The 19405-nt window shown below is 36.2% G+C and overlaps 1 protein-coding gene across 1 annotated transcript; it reads right to left on the bottom strand.

Moving 5' to 3' along the window:
• Positions 1-6953: 6953 nt before the first annotated feature.
• On the bottom strand, positions 6954-7892 carry LOC123600517 (olfactory receptor 5AS1). Its single transcript, XM_045482553.1, has one exon. It carries the CDS (start codon positions 7890-7892, stop codon positions 6954-6956), a length of 939 nt encoding a protein of 312 aa, XP_045338509.1.
• Positions 7893-19405: the final 11513 nt, after the last annotated feature.

Genomic DNA, 19405 nt, shown 5'->3' with positions numbered 1-19405 from the left:
TTCTCCTGCAAGGCTGTTTAGCATCATGGGAACATGGCATTCTGGAGTATAGCAGAATGAGGAAGGCTTGGTTCCACCATAGCTTAGCCCTTAATTTGCCTTATATTTTGCCTATTTGTAAGAAACTATAAAAAGGAACCAACATGGCAGAGTTTGCATGATTTTCCATTTTATGTATTTTATGTACTTCCCTAAATGTTTGCATGATTTTCCCTTTTATATATTTTATGTATTTCCCTAAATGTAGGGAAAGAGGAAAAAAATGGGTTTCCTGCAAGTTTGAAACTATAGTTTATCTAGTCTACTTTAAAAACAATACACCTTGATTTGAAGACTATTTTATCGAGGCACACTAGATTTCTAGTGGGAAGAAGTATCAGCTGGCTGCAGTGAAAACAGTGTTAAGCTCTGAAAATCAAGTGTCTGTGTGCATGCCCTGGTTTGATCACAGACAGGATGCAGTGACAAACTCAAGGAAAATAGAAAAATAATTCTTAAAATATTATTATTGGAGCCATCAAATAAAATTATATCTAAAATATTTCCAAAATGTTCCAAATGTGTTCAAAATATTCCAAAATGTTATTATATAGATATGAAAGAAAGTATTTTCCTTGTGATATAAAAACATTATAATTCCCAGATATTCTATTTTAAGGACTTTGCAAAAATATGTGTAAATAGCCTTAAGTTACTGCATCAACTACGTATTAAATATTGTAAACACACATGCATACATGAAAACATTAAGTGCAGCAGGTATTATATACACATTGCCCTTTTTTCATAACATGAGAAGAAAACCTTTGAAATCTAAATAACCCACAAGTTAGGACGTTGTTTTCTGTCTATTTGGGAACATTACTGAAATCATAGAGCTGGTAACAGATTCTTTTAGGGTGAGGAGATAGGAAATATTAAAAGTTTTAAATAAAGCTACGTTACCACTTCTTAAACACATTCACAACAAAGCAAAGTCCAGAGTAAACAGAATATCTGGTAAAGAAGACGAGGTTTTCATGATTCTTCAAAGACTGATTGTTGAGAGCGGAGATTTTTGTAACGTTTGGTGGCTTTTCTTTGGGGGACATGAGCTGTAGCTCACGTGTAGATGTGAATCTCAGATGTCCACAGGTTGGATCATTAGCGTCCTTCCCAGTCTCTTAAGACTAGAGCTAATCATGCCATGTGGCTGAAGTCTCCTCAATCACCATCCACTAGATGTCTCTGCTTTCACTTTGATCAAATGCACTCCCTTTCGTACATAAAACGCTCAAACATCTTGGGGTCAAGATGAATAAACGATACAGAGAATAAACGCAGTGCAGGAACTGAAGAAAAGTGTTCCAATCACAAGCATGCGACTCAGACAAATGTTCAAGTGTTCTCATGGTGAAAGAGCTCAGACTGACTTTTTTTTTCCCCCTGTGAAATGGGGACATTAATACATGTTTTGTCTACCTCATTGGTTCATTATGAAATTGATGTAAGGAAACACATAACATTTTACTCTCCGAACTTTAATAATCATTGACATTAATTTACATTTACACTTTTTATGAGATTTTACACAACACACACACATACACACACACACAGAGCATTGATTGAATCGTACACTCTCCTTTTGGTTTATTTACATAAAAATGTATGCTTTTCTCAGAGTGCCTGGGTGACTCAGTCCAGAGAGCATCTGACCCCGGTTCAGGTCATGATCTCACGGTTTGTTATTTTGAGCCCCACATCGGACCATGTGCTGACCGTTCAGAGCCTGGAGCCTGCTTCGGATTCACTGTCTCCCTCTCTTTCCGCCCCTCCCCCGCTCACGCTCCATCTCTCTCAAAATCAAGTAAAATAACATTAAAAAATATAAAAAATTAAAATGTATGCTTTTCTTTTCAGCAATAATTCAATAGGAATCATAGAGCTGTGGATTGTGCCTTGTAATTCTTTTTTTAGCTTCCATTCTACTGAAGTGGTAGGAGACACATGAGACACTGGGGATTTTGCATATGTTTCACATAGTTTTATTAGCTTTTTGCATAATTTCATATTCATCTCTCTTCAATCATACAAATGATATATTCACTATTTATACATTTGGGAGAGGGTGGTGGATAGTTTTATTAAAGCATATTGCTAATTAGAATGCCTTAGCTATTTGAACGTAAAAGCAAGTTAGTTACAACATATGCAGATAAATAAAATAATAAAGTCATGTCAGTCCAAATATTGTGCAAAAATCAAATTCATATCACAAAATTATATGCACTTGTGAAGATTCCAATAAAACAAAATTAGAGTGTCTTTAGATACAAAATGGAAGATATTACCATGTAATCACAGGAAAAAAATGTTCAAAATCCAACAAAACAGTCAATGGAGGAATAAAGTTAGCTACATAATGAAGCAGAAAAAAATTAAGAAGGTTGGAAATTAGAAGCAGGAAGAAAACCCCAATATTATTAAATGTAGCCAAATTAATGGCACATACTATAAAACCAGCTTTTTCATAATTTGTAAAGACATTGTTTTAATAACTCTAACAAAGGATCAGTGTCAATGGCCAGAAGATAATCTTAAATACTGGCCAAAAATGCCATGGCTGATGCACAACTTGAGTTTTCTGCAATGCAATCTCTAACTTTCTTGAGATGGGTTAGCTGCTTCATAAATGGGGAATATTTTGAATCCCAGGAAGTTAGATTTAATACAGAAACAATAAACTTAAGCTCATAAAACACAACGTTTTAGAAAATTTAGATCCTAAGATTTATCATATTCATGAAACCAATTTCAAATACGTAATTCAGAAACTGACTTAAGACTGGGTGTTTTGTTGACAGTTGAAGGGAATGTTAGCATGATTTTAAACAGTATTAAAGTAATAAGATAATTTGGAATTCACTATATTATATATTCATGTATTAAAATAAAAAGCATTTATATTCTTGTGTTGATTCAATTTATTGACCTAATAAGCTTAAGAAGATAAAAAGAAATCTATAAATTCAATGGATAATATATAGTTTAATTAAATAAGACTATATATTGTGGCAGTTTTTAAGAGCACTTAGGAATGTAGTGGTGAAAATTCACTAGTTATATAATTAGACTACCCTGTTTTTGTTATACGAATCAAAATATAAGGAAAAAAGTTCTATTTTTATGTTTATTACAGAAAAGCATTGCTTGTTAAGTAAACTAAGATAGCAAATTAGCAGTGTATAGTCATTACTGTGTGGAAAAGCGGTTCTTGAAGGTAACAAATAATTCGTCTGTCAACAAATAGATGGGGAATTATGTGTACAATATTCCAAAACAAAATCACTCTTCGCATTACTTAATTTCCAGCATTTTAGATCAATGATATTTGGAGTCTGATATAATGGTAACTTATCAGTATATTAATTGCTGACTACACGCTGAAAATTTCATTACATTCAGATTCCCATATATTATTCATGAAATTCTGGTGACATTGGATTAAAAAAAGTATCTTTCCATACACACTCATGATCTAGTATTAAACAAAGGAGGAAAAAAGGAAGGAAGGAAGGAAGGAAGGAAGGAAGGAAGGAAGGAAGGAAGAGAGAGAGAGGAGAGGGGGGTAGAAAATATCCATATGACTTTGAATATAAATTGTAAGACAATACGTAACCTAGACAAACATTAGAATTTCCATCATTATTTTAAAAGCTTTTGTAATTTCACTTTTCATCAATGCAAAGTTCAATCATGTAAAGAATGATTTGTTATGGGGCGCCTGGGTGGCGCAGTCGGTTAAGCGTCCGACTTCAGCCAGGTCACGATCTCGCGGTCCGTGAGTTCGAGCCCCGCGTCGGGCTCTGGGCTGATGGCTCAGAGCCTGGAGCCTGTTTCTGATTCTGTGTCTCCCTCTCTCTCTGCCCCTCCCCCGTTCATGCTCTGTCTCTCTCTGTCCCAAAAATAAATAAAACGTTGAAAAAAAAAATTTTTAAATAAAAAAAAAAGAATGATTTGTTATTTAGATAAGGATTAGACATTGAAAAATTTAATAATAATAAAATTGTTACCATGAATAATATATATACATTATACATGTTATTTATAATATATTATATGTATATGTATGTATATACAATGGACTATTACTTGGTCTTAAAAAAGAATGAAATCTTACCATTGGCAAAGACATGGCTGCAGCTAGAGAGCATTATGCTGAGTGAAATAAGTTAGAGAAAGACAAATACCATATGACTTTACTCATATGTGGAGTTTAAAAAACAAAGCAAAAGAATAAAGAGAAGAAAGAGTGGGAGGCAAACCAAGAAACAGACCCTGCACTATAGAGAACAAAGTGATGGTTACCAGAGGGGCGGTGGGCAAGGGATGGGTTAAACAAGTGATACATGTTAAGGAATGTAGTTTCTGTGATGAACACCAGTGTTCTATGGAAGTATCGAATCTTCATATTGTACACTTGACATTGGTATCCCACTGTACGCTAGCCAACTGGAATTTAAACAAAAACTTAAGAAAATTAAAACAATGCCAAGAACAAAAAAAGCCAAATATATTTTGGTTTACTTATTCTAAAAATAACTTATTTTGGAAAATGAAAAAATGAGTCTTAGATTCAATAGGTCCATACAAGGAAGCTGATATTTTTCTTTTCATGCAACCTTATTTCCATCACACAATGGATGGATAATGAAGAGGAAGCAGCTCATTCCACAATATTCCCATCAATGTTTTTTTAAAACAGAGTATTCTAAAATTAAAAGAATAATTCAAATTTACCTATAAGTTTCAGAAACTAGTAAAAAAAAAAACAATTACAAATGAATGACATTGTGTACTCTAACAAATGCTTCATAGTAGGACACGTGTTTTAACAAGTTGAAGGTCACTGATTTGAATATTGAAATCCAGGTTGTGTTTTTATCTTGTTTGTGTTCTTTTGTTTTCTTTATTTTTATTTTGTTTGTTTGTTTTTTGCTTCCTGGTAACATCTCAGAACATTTGGACTGTTTCACAGATTTTTTTTAAAATTTTTTTAATGTTTATTCATTTTTTGAGAGACAGAGAGAGACAGAGCGTGAGCAGGGGAGGGACAGAGACAGAGGGAGACACAGAATCTGAAGAAGACTCCAGACCTTAGCTGTCAGCACAGAGCCTGATGGGGGGCTCGAGCTCACGAACCGTGAGATCAAGACCTGAGCTGAAGTTGGACGCTTAACCGATTGAGCCACCCAGGCACCCTGAATTTCACAGATATTTTTTAATGCTTAATTTCTTCTGGAAATTAAACCTTTACTGTTTCTTAAAATCAAATAATAATATAATGGTAGAAAAATAATAAACATTAATATTCCATTAGATTGTAACAAGAAGTGCAAGTTTTACATGTTTTCTAGGAGATTGATACATATTTGAACATCTAATTCTCAAATCATATATACGCTAGTAGCTTTACATATATTGTTTCATTTAATCCCCAAAACAACCCATTTCAATGGGCAATATCTTATTGTTGTCTTATCTCCATTTATAGGGTTACATCCACTATAAACTAATCCAGTCACTCATATTTCCACATTTACTAGAAAATGAACAATATCATATTTTCACATGTATACAATGTATTCCTTCAACTTTGTCAAGATAAAACAAAGAGGAAATGGGAACCGAAGGATGAGAACAACTACGGATAGTTCAATCGACAGAAGTGATCGCAGAGACAGTAGTGTTTATACTGCAGTCGATTTGCGTTGTCAATATACATAATAAAATAACTAGAGCAATTGTTCACCTCTTTGAAGATGGGGACTCAAAGATTCACTCAGGAACAGATGGGCAAATAATTAGTAATGTATACAGTTTATAATCTTGATGATCTTCACAAACTTGTTTGGTTTTCACATGTACCCACTGTGAATGGAACAGTAGAGGATCTCTTACACTAATCAGTGCATCCCAGAGAAATAAATGTGTTATAACCTCACACTGTACTAATATTAAAGAGACTCTTGCTATGTGACTTCTATCTAACTTCCTAAGAACCAGCAAAACCACCATTGTTTATCATGAGTGATATCAATTTCCCTGATGATAAGTGTTCTGAAAGTGCAAAATCTAGACTCATTTTCCCAGACACAGGAAGCTACATTTACTCACTTCACCATCCATCCATCCATCCATCCATCCATTTATTCCATCCATTCATCCATTAAACATACATGCGATGAGAATATGCTCACGTCACCATCCATCCATCCATCCATCCATCCATTTATTCCATCCATTCATCCATTAAACATACATGTGATGAGAATATGCCATATTTCCTGTACTATATAGGAATTGGAACAATAACCAAGATACATATCCCCTGCTGCCAAGGAGTTTCTACTTATGGATGGGTTGATAGACAAGTCAACATAGACCTTGAGTATAACATGATAAAAAATATAATGAATCAATATACAAAGTATTTTGTGAACACTAATTGGAAAAGAGATATTATTATTTATTTTATCTCAAGCGTATTTCATAGAGTAGAGTAATTTTGGAGAGATTTTTAAAAGACAAAAGCATTTTAAAGTATGGAGGATGAAACATTATCTTTATTTCTGAGAAATGATAATAAATTTAAAATAGTTGACATACAAGGTGTTCATGGCATGATGATTTTGGAAGTGCAGACTATACCTTGAATATTCCTTTTTCTAAATTTTTAAATGTTTATTTATTTTTGAGAGAGAGACAGAGGGTGAGCAGGGGAGGGGCAGAGAGAGGGAGAGACAGAATCTGAAGCAGGTACCAGGCTCTGAGTTGCCAGCACAGAACCTGACACGGGGCTCGAACCCATGAACTGTGGGATCATGACCTGAGCCAAAGTCCGGTACTTAGACGACTGAGCCACCCAGGCACCCCTACCTTGAATATTCTTAAATGATTTTAATTCTTATTCATTTGAAAGTCCAGTTTCTTTCTAATAGCTTTTTGAGGGCATTTTTTACATCCCTGTTTCTGAAACTGTATATTATTGGATTAAACATGGGAAAGACCACAGTATAAAACACTGCAACTACCTTGTCAGTGTCCAGGGAATAGTCAGTGGTGGGACGTAAGTACATAAACAGGAGTGTTCCGTAGAACAAGGAGACCGCTATGAAATGGGAAGTACAAGTGGAGAACGTTTTGCTCCTGCCCCCTGAGGACTTAATGCTCAAAACAGTGATGAGGATACAGAAGTAAGAGATAAATATGACCACAAAAGTGCTTGTCTGGATGAAACCACATAAGGCAAAGAGCAGAAGCTCATTGACATGGATGTCCGTGCATGATAAAGCCAGAAGAGGTGGGATATCACAGAAGAAATGATTGACAATATTAGAGCCACAAAATGACAGCCTGAATGTGAGGCAGACATGTACCACGGAAGTCATACTCCCACTGAAGTACGCCAACACAACAAAGCAGATACAGACTCTCCTCGACATAAGGGTAGAATAGAGCAATGGGTTACAGATGGCTGCATAGCGGTCATAGGCCATTGCTGCCAGAATGAGGCACTCAGCATCAGCAAAGCAACCAAAGGAAAACATTTGTAGTGCACAGCCATAGGGAGAGATGCTTTTCCTGGATGCTAAAAAATTCACCAGCATTTTAGGAGCGATCGCGGTAGAATAGCAGATGTCTAAGAAAGACAGGTTGCTAAGAAAATAATACATGGGGGTTTGAAGGCTTGGATTGATATGAACTAAGATTATTAAACCCAGATTTCCCACCACAGTTAGTGTATAGACTATAAGAAATACCAAGAAGAGTGTGACCCTGAGAGGCAAATAATCTGTGAATCCAACAAGAAGAAACTCAGTTGGCATGGTATAATTACTCTCCAACATCCTGGTTTTCTTGTTTTCCTTGTCCAAAAGAGATGGGATCAGAACACACGTGTTGACTTGAGTGATGTATGAAGCAAGAACATCTTCACTCTCTCTTCTAAGGAAGCAAATAGAAGGATAATAAAATCATAGTTATGATGGCCTTTTCTGTGACATTTGCTTTTTTTTTTTCTTTTCTGTCACTTTCTTTAAAAAAGGTAATTAAAAATCTTTGTTGACACTAGAGGATGTTATTCAGAGGTGGTGTTTTGGGAGGCATGAAGAATATATTTGTTCCCTCCAAGCAGAAATGGGATGAATGTGGCTTGGTTGATTAAGACCAGTAGAATTGTGAAAATTGGCAAAATACTCGAAGCAAAGCTTTATTTTTCCATCCTGAAATCCCATTCTTCCATGTAAAGGAAAGTTGAGAAAAACTCTAGGAAGAAAGTTACCACTTTCTGTAGATAATTCTACAGAAGAATAACTGTGATCTTGGGAAGTAGTTTAACTTAACTGTTAAGGCATAGTAGTTATTGTAAGAGATGACAGGATTCAAATCCTAGCTTTCCTGCTTACTGGTTGCGTGAGAATGATTAAATTATTTAACCACTCTGTGATGATTAGAGGAATAAATGAGTGGATATTTGTAAATATTGTTTATGTTACTGGCATCTCATAAACACTAATATGAGAATTTATTAAATAAAATTCGTTAAAGCAAATAAATGGACATCTTGTTTCTTTTTAATTGCTTACTCAATACTCAGTTTTTAAAGCCTATTTATTTGTTTTGAGAGAGAGAGATAGAGAGAGGGAGAGAGAGAGAGTGACAGCATGAGACAGGAAGGGGCAGAGGGAAAGGGAGGGAGAATCCCAAGTAACCTCCATGCTGACAGCATGGTAACCTCATGCGGGGCTCGATCTCATGAATTGTGAGATCATGACCTGAGCTAAAACCAAGAGTCAGCCACGTAACCAAGTGAGATACCCAGGAACCCCTTTTAAAAGTTTATTTGTTTATTTTGAGAGAGAAAGAGCACATGTGTGAGCAGGGGAAGGACAATTTTTTTAATAAAATACTCAGGTGTCTCAAAATTCATCTTATTTTTGACAACATGGATACACAATCTGTGCTTTCTTATAAAGAAAAGTGTGTGTGTGTGTGTTCTATGTAAATATATTGTTTCGCAGTAGTAAATCTTATACACGTGTCCTATAAGTATTGCTTTCCTCTCCTAGGGTTTATGTTTCTTTCTTACCTCTGAGATAAGACAATGTCTGATGTGAGATCCCGGAAACAGGAAGTGTCTTGAGGAAAAACTGTATCTCTGCACTCATTAATGAACTTCTAAGCTAGCTATATGAGAAAATATATGCTATATAACCAGAGGGAAATTAATCAAGGAAAAAAAAAACAGAATGTGTGTAAATACAAAATAAATCATAGTGTGATGGAATATATTCAGCAGGAAGTTAAAGATTAGTAATGTTAGAGGAACACTGTAGTGAGTAGTAAGGCAATTAAATATTGGAGGTCTATTCTCTCTGCCATGCTTGGTAACCTCAGAGGGCCGCCTCGACCAACAAAATCATCTGCAATCTTCCAGATACACTTAGAAGAGTGGTCCGTCTTCTTGGGGAACCGGATCGTAGAAAGGAAGAACTTGACTAAGAAAACATGTAAGGTGAATGTCAGAAACTATGGGGAAGCAATCCAAACTCTTAAAATAAAAGAGAAAAAAGTTTACATGGCTATGCTGTGCAAATGTCATTTCTAAGCTTTATGTAATATTCACATCCTAACTTAAATCTGTCTTTTCTTTTTTCTCTAAAGTAGTGGTTTAAAAACTCAATTCAGTGGGGCGCCTGGGTGACTCAGTTGGTTAAGTGTCCAACTTCAGTTCAAGTCATGATCTCACAGCTCATGAATTCGAGCCCAGTGTCGAGCTCTGTGCTGACCGCTCAGAGCCTGGAGCCTGCTTCGGACTCTGTGTCTCCCTCTCTCTCTGCCATTCCCCCACTCCCACTCTCTCTCTCTCAAAAATAAATAAACATTAAACATTTTTTAAATAAATAAATAAATTCAGTGATTAAAGTGGCTAGAGAATCTATAATTAATTATTTGCTGTAACTATATTCTACCTTGAACTTTAAATAAGGCATTTGCACAGATTCAGTGGTTAAAGAATCAATCCAATAATCATGGGGTGCCCGAGTAATTCAATCAGTTAAACCTCCAACTCTTGATTTCGGCTCAGGTCATGATCTCATGGTTTGTGAGGCCCAGCCCCTCGTTGGGCTCTGCACTGATAGCCTGGTGCCTACTTGGGATTCTCTCTTTCTCTCCACCCCTCCCCTGCTTGCACCCTCTCTCTCTCAAAATAAATAATAACATTTTTTAAAGGAATCAATTCAATAATCATAACAAGGTTTCCTCTAAATAATTTGTGTGAACCTTCCAATTAAAGAATTAGTGTTAAAGAACGCACTAACTAACAAAAGTGTACCAAATTTAGGAGGTTTCTCGTCGTTGGTTCCCAAGGGTTGTATCAGACAAGATATCACTATTAGCATCAGCTTTTTGACTATACAAGTAACAACACTCTACACTGAGACCGCCAGATAATCACGTTTGCCTGCTTATCGGGCTTGATTTTGCTATCACTGGTGCAAAAGAGGCTATAGCAAAGACTAGGAAATAGGAAAAAAGAAGTGTCTGGATACCTGGGCTCTAATTCTGGTTCTTCTACTACAAATCGTTCCATTTTTACGCCAACCTATCCTTGTTTATGAAATCAGACCCACTTTATTCACTGTATAGAATTGTCCTGTAAGGCAAACAAGACTGCATATTCAAGAGCTTCATGATGGGGTAGGACACTTTGATCTTTGTTTGTAGAATATTAATAGAAATTCTCAAAATCAGGCACGTTTCTTGAAACATGTTTTATTTTCCCATTGGCATCAACAAGCTAATGGCACCGTGCCGTAGTGGTTAAACACGCAAGATTTGGGGTAGCCAAAGTTGACTTTAACCTCAGATGTGGTCTCTAAGGTTTTGTAAGCCATTCAAGGTTTGTATCCCTGAATTGTTTTATTTCATTTATTAACATAATAATATCCCACAAAGAAGGTTGAAACCAGGATTAACGTGGATAATTTATAGCACCATTTATAGAACTTATTGTATTAGAGATGCATCAAATGGATTCATTATTATCTATTATTACCATTAATGCCATTATGATTATTCAATATCTGACACAAAGTCACAAGTTCCCTAAATTGATATTTATAGGCACAAACACAAAATAGTCACATTGTATGCAAATATACGTATGTGCTCATAGAAAGTGAGATTTGCCTTACTGATGAGGGTGAGCTTACTTAAGCTTTACTCAGTTAATTAAATCATTGGATTTTCCCAAATTCCAACCTAGACACAAGTCAGCTTTCGCCTCCTGGCAATAATGAGCAAAATGAATGAAGCGGTACTTTTGGAAAAAGCTCTAGGTAAGGTAAGTGCAGATTAATGCCTCTATCATCCCCTGTCTACTCCCCCAGCCCACATATACACATAAACTAAGAAAATACCACAGATAATCAGCGAGCATAACCTTTTCTCTAAGACAACATTATTTTCGTTACACTGTCCCATTCGCAGCAGTCACCTACCTTAGCACCATCTAGAATTCTGAACTGTAGAATTTATCTTGTATAAGCTGTTGACAACACTTCTCTCCAAATTTTACAAATGGATCTTATGAGGGATGAGTATTTATCTCCCAGTGTGTGACAAGTGGGACATTACCTCAAGATAATCCCCAACCCCAGGAGGTCTTGGGATATGCAACCACTTTGTTTCCAGTGGTATGACTTGAAGGGTTTATTTTATTTTATATTTTTTATTTTATTTTATTTTATTTTATTTTATTTTATTTATTTTTTTTATTTTATTTTAGTATTATTTTTTATTTTATAGAGAAAGAAAACACAAGGGAGAAGGGCAGAGGGAGAGACAGAGAAAGAAACAGAGAGAGAAACAGAGAGAGAGAGAGAGAGAGAGAATCTCAAGCAGCCTCCACACTCGGCTCAGAGCCCGACTCGGGGCTCGATCCCAAGACCCTGGGATTATGACCTTAGCCAAATTCAAGAGTCAGACGCCCAACTAACTGAGCCACCCAGGCACCCCTTAAATGGCTTCTTTTAAGTGAGAAAGATGAAAACTGGTAATATAATCGACTCTAATATAGCCAGTTAGGAAACAACACGTGTCTCCATCACTGGAAAATGTTTGACTGAATAAAGTAAACATTTTAGTAGTACCGAACAACAACAACAACAAAAAATGCTCTTTCCTGTAAATTCTAAGATTTCTATCAGATGCTGAAAGACACTTTAAAGCATTCGGTATTTGAGGGGATTCTAAAGTACAGTCTCAATACTATTGAGAAAAATCCTAGGCACCCGGATTTTTGTTTGTCATTCAATTATCTGAGTGACTATAAGAAAATATGCCTTGAATGATACGATGCTGGAGTAAGAGCTTATGACTCAGGCAACCTGGATCTGAATAGGAGTTTCGCCATTTCGTAACTGTGAGCCACTAAGCTACTTATTTAGCCTCGTGGTTATTAATTTTTAAATTATGAATAATAATTGTCCATCTCATCATATTCGTGTGAGGATTGGGACAATGCATGTAAAACCTAGCCCCTTGTTCAGTACATTGCATTCATTTAATAATGGTTAGCTTTCTGTAACAATTATAGCAGCATTTACATCAGTATTTCTTGGTAATTCAAATACAGTTCTAGCTTTTAAGTTATCGCCAATGGTGTAGAGTCTGTACCTTAAGACTCTTAAGGTAGACAGAATGGAAAACAGGTAAATCCAGGATGCTAGACATTGCAAACATCTGGCTTCTTTCTTATGGCTAGTGGGAAAATTGAAATCTCTTTTGTTGCAACTAGAGGGTTTCTTATTTAATAAGCAAAAGGTCAGATCTTTAATAACAAAAGATCAGATGCCAAAATCACTTTCTTTCTTTCTTTCTTTCTTTCTTTCTTTCTTTCTTTCTTTCTTTCTTTCTTCCTTCCTTCCTTCCTTCCTTCCTTCCTTCCTTCCTTCCTTTCTTTCTTTCTTTCTTTCTTTCTTTCTTTCTTTCTTTCTTTCCCTTCTTTCTTTCTCTTTTCCTTTTTTCCTATTTCATTGACTAACCCTACACATCCGGCAAAAAGAAATACAAAAATAGTAAAAAGTAGCAATCTCTTCATTGTGTTTTCAACATATGTAATTGTGAAGAACATTTCCCTTTCTATAAGGAGTGTGTGTCTGTTATTAAAACACAAAGATCCCTCACTTTAAGGGTACTATCGTGTTTCACAAACATTGATATGGGGAGAAACAGCAGTAGGACAGATATGCCTTTTGAAAGCAGAAAATAGACTGGATAATTCCTTCAGAGTATCAGGAAGGTGAGGACCTTGAGAAACTGGCAGGAACCAAAGGAAATAGACAAGAGCGAGGATCTCACGTGGAAACAGTCTGTTTCAAATACGACAATCGCCAGCCCCTTGCATTTCCAGCTGTTGTGAATTATCTTTCATTTTGCTTTGAATTCTAAGTTAGGACTGGAAATTTTGATTAGCCAAGAGTAGTGCACATATTCGAGCTTTAGTTTCTAGGGAGCTAGAGGATGAAATATTTCTCTCCGTGACCTTAGTTGGGGGGCTGAAAGGACATTGTGACATTCCTGCCTTCCGATTCAGTCCAAACACTGCTGTGTGCATCAGAGGAAATTTAACTCTCCTTCATACAAACAGTTGAACCAGAGTAGGGGAGAATCATGTTTAGGGTTGTGTCGTCAACTGTGCATGACCCATACCAAGAAGTCCATCCACATATAACTTCCCTGAATCTCCCCTTTGCTACCAATTGTATTCCTGCATGTTCTTGACCAGCTGGCCAAACTGAAATAGATCTCTTCTACCAAGTAGTGTAGATAAAAATGTTCTAGAACTTCTAGAAGCTCTACTTAATGGATAAATCATCCAATATTCTTTAGGAATTCCCTAGCCTGGGGTAAAAATACTGTTGCAGTACATTCTTTGAGGTACAATCACTACGGTATGTAGATCTTCCCAAAAACCGGGCTTCGTTTTTGTATTTTTTTGTTTTGTTTTGCTTTTGCTTTTGTTTAAACTCTTCTGTTAATTGGCCATAGAGTCCCTTGGTGCCACACTGTGCTGGGAAAGTAAGTGGGGGTCTCCTGAAAATTACTTAAACCTTCAGGATTTGCTCAGGCCCAGCTTCACATATGCAAATTCCATGAAATAATACTGTTCTTCATAGAGTACCTGACTTTATCAATAAGAGACCTTATAACACCGTGTTCGTAATAGAAAATTTAGGACTCATGATAACCTGGTGTCTTATGGTCAGGCATTTCTATCTCAGCCAGAACCCAGTAGCAAGATAATGCTGTTTTTCAAGATGGGGGAAGTACATTTGCTGAAACAAAAATTTGATCTATTTAAAATTTCTAAAGGCTTCTGCTATTGCACATATCATTTTGATATGCCCATGTCAATTTGGGAAATGCTGTATGAAAATGACTGAGGTCTGGAACTGCTTACATTGCAGTTGGAAGAGCCCTTCTTGCTGTACGTCCTGCACAGAGTTGTCAACCTATAAAAGGAACCACCGAGTGGGTTAAAAGTGGACTCACCCATATAGAAGATATAATCTCCAGAATTGAAAGCTGTTTATCAGTATGTTGCATTTTTTATGTGGTAGGAAACACGAGGTTTAGAAAAGTGTGCCTCCACCTAGGAAGGATGTGATATTGTGATGTATAATAAAAAATACATATTTGTTCTTTGTCCCAGTTTCTAGCACAGGGCTTCTAAAACAGCGCTTTCAACAATAGCCAAATTATAGAAAGAGCCTAAATGCCCATCAACTGATGAATGGATAAAGAAGATGTGGTTTATATATACAATGGAATATTACTTGGCAATGAGAAAAAATAAAATCATGACATTTGCAGCAACATGGATGGAACTGGAGGGTATTATGCTAAGTGAAATAAGTCAGAGAAAGATATATGTTTTCACTCATATGTGGATCTTGAGAAACTTACCAGAAGACCATAGGGGAAGGGAAGAGGAAAAAAATAGTTACAAACAGAGAGGGAGGGAGGCAAACCATAAGAGACTCTTAAATACAGAGAACAAACTGAGGGTTGATGGAAGTGAGAGGGGAGGGGAAAGTGGGTGATGGGCATTGAGGGGGGCACTTGTTGGGATGAGCACTGGGTGTTGTATGTAAGCCAATTTGACAATAAATTACATTAAAAAAATAAAAGGATAAACACACACACACACACACAAATAAAACCCCTGGAAGTTTCCTAACTGGTGAGAGATATAAAGATGTCTTCTGCTATGTTAATAATGAGGTAACCTTTGGGATGTCTCTATGTCAACCTAAGGCTGGGAAGGGGGAGGTGAGAGTGCTGGGTGTTGAATCTATTGGCAATGTCCGATGATTTAATCAATCGTGCCTGTGTAATAAAGCCTCCATTAAAACTTGAAGGTGTGGGATTTAGGAAGCTTCCATATTGGTGAGCACTTAGAGATTCAGGGAGAGTGGAACCCTCTCCCAGAAGGCAAGGAAGCTCCACACCCTTTTCTCATACCTTGCCCCATGCATCACTGTCATCTGGCTGTTTCTGAGTTATGTCCTTTTATAATAAACTACTAATCCGGTAAGTGAAATGTGTCCCTGAGTTCTTCAAGCCACTGTAGCAGTTGAATTAAACTCAAGGGAGGGACCTGGGAACCTCTGATTTTTAGCCATTTCAGTCAAAAGTACAGGTGACAATCAGGACTTGTAATGGGCACCTCAAGGGAATGAGAATCTTGTAGGACAGAGACCTTAAATTATAATCCCAGGAGGGGGCCCTTGGAAGCTCCAATCAATAGCCAGTCTGTCAGAAACATGGGTAACAATCCACGCTTATGAATGGCATTTGAGGGCGAGGGCAGTTTTGCAGGACTGAATCCTTAACCTGTGGAATCTGATGCTACTTTTAGGTAGACAGTGTCAGAATTGAGCTACATTGTAGGATACCCTTCTATATACTATGCTAGTGTACAAAGCATAGCTTGCTTGGTGGTGTTGGGGGAAAACCCCCCTTCCACACATTGGTAGTTGAGTAAGAACTCAAACACAGGATATACCAACATGCCCTAAATGACAGTACCCACGGAAACAGAACTTCTAGATTGCTGGTATTTGCAGATGCCATATAATATTCTGTTCTTCAATATTGCAGATAGTTGTATATTTTCATGGGATAGTGCAAGGCAAACTAATATATATATATATATATATATATATATATATATATATATTTCCCAAGAACCTGGGATTTACACATTTATAGACAAAATTGTGAAAGTTTTTTGTTTCCTCTACCAAGAAAAAGCAAAATGATTCAGGATCATCATGGGCTGTACTGTAAGAGTACCATATTAGGAATCGTAGTTATAAAGGGAAGTAATCAGCTGATTATATTCATAAAGAATAATTAACTAACATTTTAAAAATTAACTCATTTTCTACACTGACAAAACTAAAGAGCCAGCTTATAATTATGTAACAATCACTGTCACCAAGTTTTTTCACTTTGGTACTGTGCAGTAGAGGGTTAACTCAGTCAGTTTGGATTGCCCAAACTCTGCATATTCTGAAGATCTTCAAGAGTAGGCCTTTGACTGATTCCCAAGAGATAACTTTTGAAATCTTGGAATATCCTACCTGATGAGAGCATATTTGGATGCCGGGTTCCCACCACAAACAGTTTAAGCTAATGATGTGATTTATGGTAAATGCCTATTTTTGTACACCTGGGGTTTCTTTGAACACCTTGGGCTAGGCTGAATCAGCTTGAATTCTGGAGTGGAGCAGTTGGAAAGTAACTAAGGACAGTTATGTGGGCTCACCAAGCCTAAGTACTGTCCTTCATTGAAACCCTGGACACAAAGATTTGATTAAGCTTTTCTGATTGGCAAGACTTCATACCAGTCATCAGACAACATCGCTGGGAAAACCAAGTGCAGTCTGTGTGACATCACTGAGAGTAGACAAGAGGAGGCTATGCCTGGTTTCCTCTGGACACTGCCTCGCACACCTTTTTCCTTTGCCAATTTTAATCCCAATCTGTAGCTACAATGAACCATAACCATAATCGTGATCCTGAATTTTTTGGGTCCTTCTAGTAAATCACCAAGCCCGATGGCCATCTTGGGCACCTCTGACCTAAGTACTATACTCAAAAAATTTCCTAAAGTGGTTTTCTTTTTCTTTTTTTTTTCTTTTTTTTTTTTTTTAATTTTTTTTCCACGTTTTTATTTATTTTTGGGACAGAGAGAGACAGAACATGAACGGGGGAGGGGCAGAGAGAGAGGGAGACACAGAATCGGAAACAGGCTCCAGGCTCTGAGCCATCAGCCCAGAGCCCGACGCGGGGCTCGAACTCACGGACCGCGAGATCGTGACCTGGCTGAAGTCGGACGCTTAACCGACTGCGCCACCCAGGCGCCCCTTTTTTCTTTTAATTAAGATTTTAAACTTCATTGTTCTTTCACACATAAAAGATGAAACTTGATCGACTTCAAAAATATAAAACAAATATTAGAAAACAAAAATAAATGAATACATATACACTCACCTCCTGAGTTAAATAAAGAAAACAAAGAACTTTGAGAATTGCCCAGATTGGAAGGTCTCTGTGATCACCCCTATAATCCTGCTTCTGTGACAGTGACAACCACCCTTCTGTATTTTTCATTCCCTAGCTTTCAGTTTTAAAAATTGATTCATCCATATTCTTTAAAGATATTTTCAACAAATTTGCTTTTTTTTTTTATTTTTGAATATTATAAACGTGATGCCATCCAGTTTGTCCGCTAGATTGCTTGTGCTTTTCTTCAATATTATGTTTCTAGTGTTCTTATGTATTCCTGCCTTATTTATTTGTTTGCTTGTTTGTTTGTTTGTTTGTTTGTTTTTATTTTGAGAGAGAGAGAGAGAGAGCAAGCCAGAGAAAGGCAGAAAGAGAAGAGAAAGAATCCCAAGCAGGCTCCACACTGTCAGCACAGAGCCCGACACAGGGCTTAATCCCCCCGAACCATGAGATTTTGACCTGAGCTGAAATCAAGAGTCAGTGGCTTAACCAACCAAGCCACCCAGGCATCCCGCTGCACTCTTTAATTTTACAGCTGTGTAGTATTATTTTTCCTTAACTTGTCACATTAAATTGTCATTGACGTGCTATCACGACTAATGCTGCTATGAATGCTGCTTTATATGTCACTGGGTGCACAGTATGAATTTTATCCAGGTGCGTCCCTAGATGTGGCATTGATTAGATACAGAGTATATATATGTTCAACTTTAAAATATAACAAAATGTTTTCTAAATTTCTTGCTCATATTTTTACTCCCCAAAACAGCACAAAATACCTCATGTTCCATATACTTCCTAACACTTGTTATAGTCACACATTTAACATTGTTTTTGCCAACATAGTGGGGGAGTCAGATATTTAAATCTTTAACACATATCTGGAATTATTATTATTATTATTATTATTATTTACCTATTATATTAAGTAGGAATCTTTTCTTTTTTGAATGCACGCAATATATTTTCCTCACTGCTTTTTAAAAAATATATGTTTTCCATTCATTTGCAGTGATATCCTAGACTGTATTAAATTTTTATTTACGTGTAGATCTGTTTCTTCTAATTATCACATGTGGATCTGACTCTTCTAATCATTGGCCTATATTAAACTTTCTTCATTGGTAAGTTTCTCTTCATGTAATAGCATTGCTCTCTGTTAGATTCTTCTTTAGGAATGAGTAGGCCTTTTTCTTTTCTGTTATTCAGCATATATTTAAATTAACTTGTTACTTTCAGAATATTTTTGAAATTTTGTTTGGAATCGTGCTGTGTTTAAGATCAACTTTGTAACACATGTATCTTTAAAATATGAAGCCATCTTTATAAACATGGTGTCACAATTCATAATTACTTAAAATCTTTTAATAATGTTTTATAATTTTCTTTACAAATGTTTTGAGTATCCATTGCTCGATTATTTTTTTAAGGACTTTTAATATTACAAATGTTAACCTTCAAAAAATTACATCCAAGTATTTTCTGAAGTTGTCAGAAAATACAACTAAGTTTTTGATCAGATATGCATCCTAAATTCAACAACTCAGACAAATGTTTTTATTTATTCTCATAAATTTCTATTTTACCTTTTCCAAGAATCTATTCCATATACATTTTAAAATTTTGTTTTGTTTTTGTTTTTGTTTTTTTCTGCTACCTGCACCTTCCATTGAATTGTTACCTAGAATTGACAACATTGAATGTCATTGTTTTGTATTTAATTTTAAAGTGAATATAACTAACCTTGTTTATTAGTTTTGACAACAGTATGTCAATT

This window comes from Leopardus geoffroyi, chromosome D1 (genome assembly GCF_018350155.1).
Source record: "Leopardus geoffroyi isolate Oge1 chromosome D1, O.geoffroyi_Oge1_pat1.0, whole genome shotgun sequence".
Classification (NCBI taxonomy): domain Eukaryota; kingdom Metazoa; phylum Chordata; class Mammalia; order Carnivora; family Felidae; genus Leopardus; species Leopardus geoffroyi.
The sequence above is the reverse complement of the archived record's forward strand: the minus strand, read 5'-3'. Positions and strand labels throughout refer to the sequence as shown.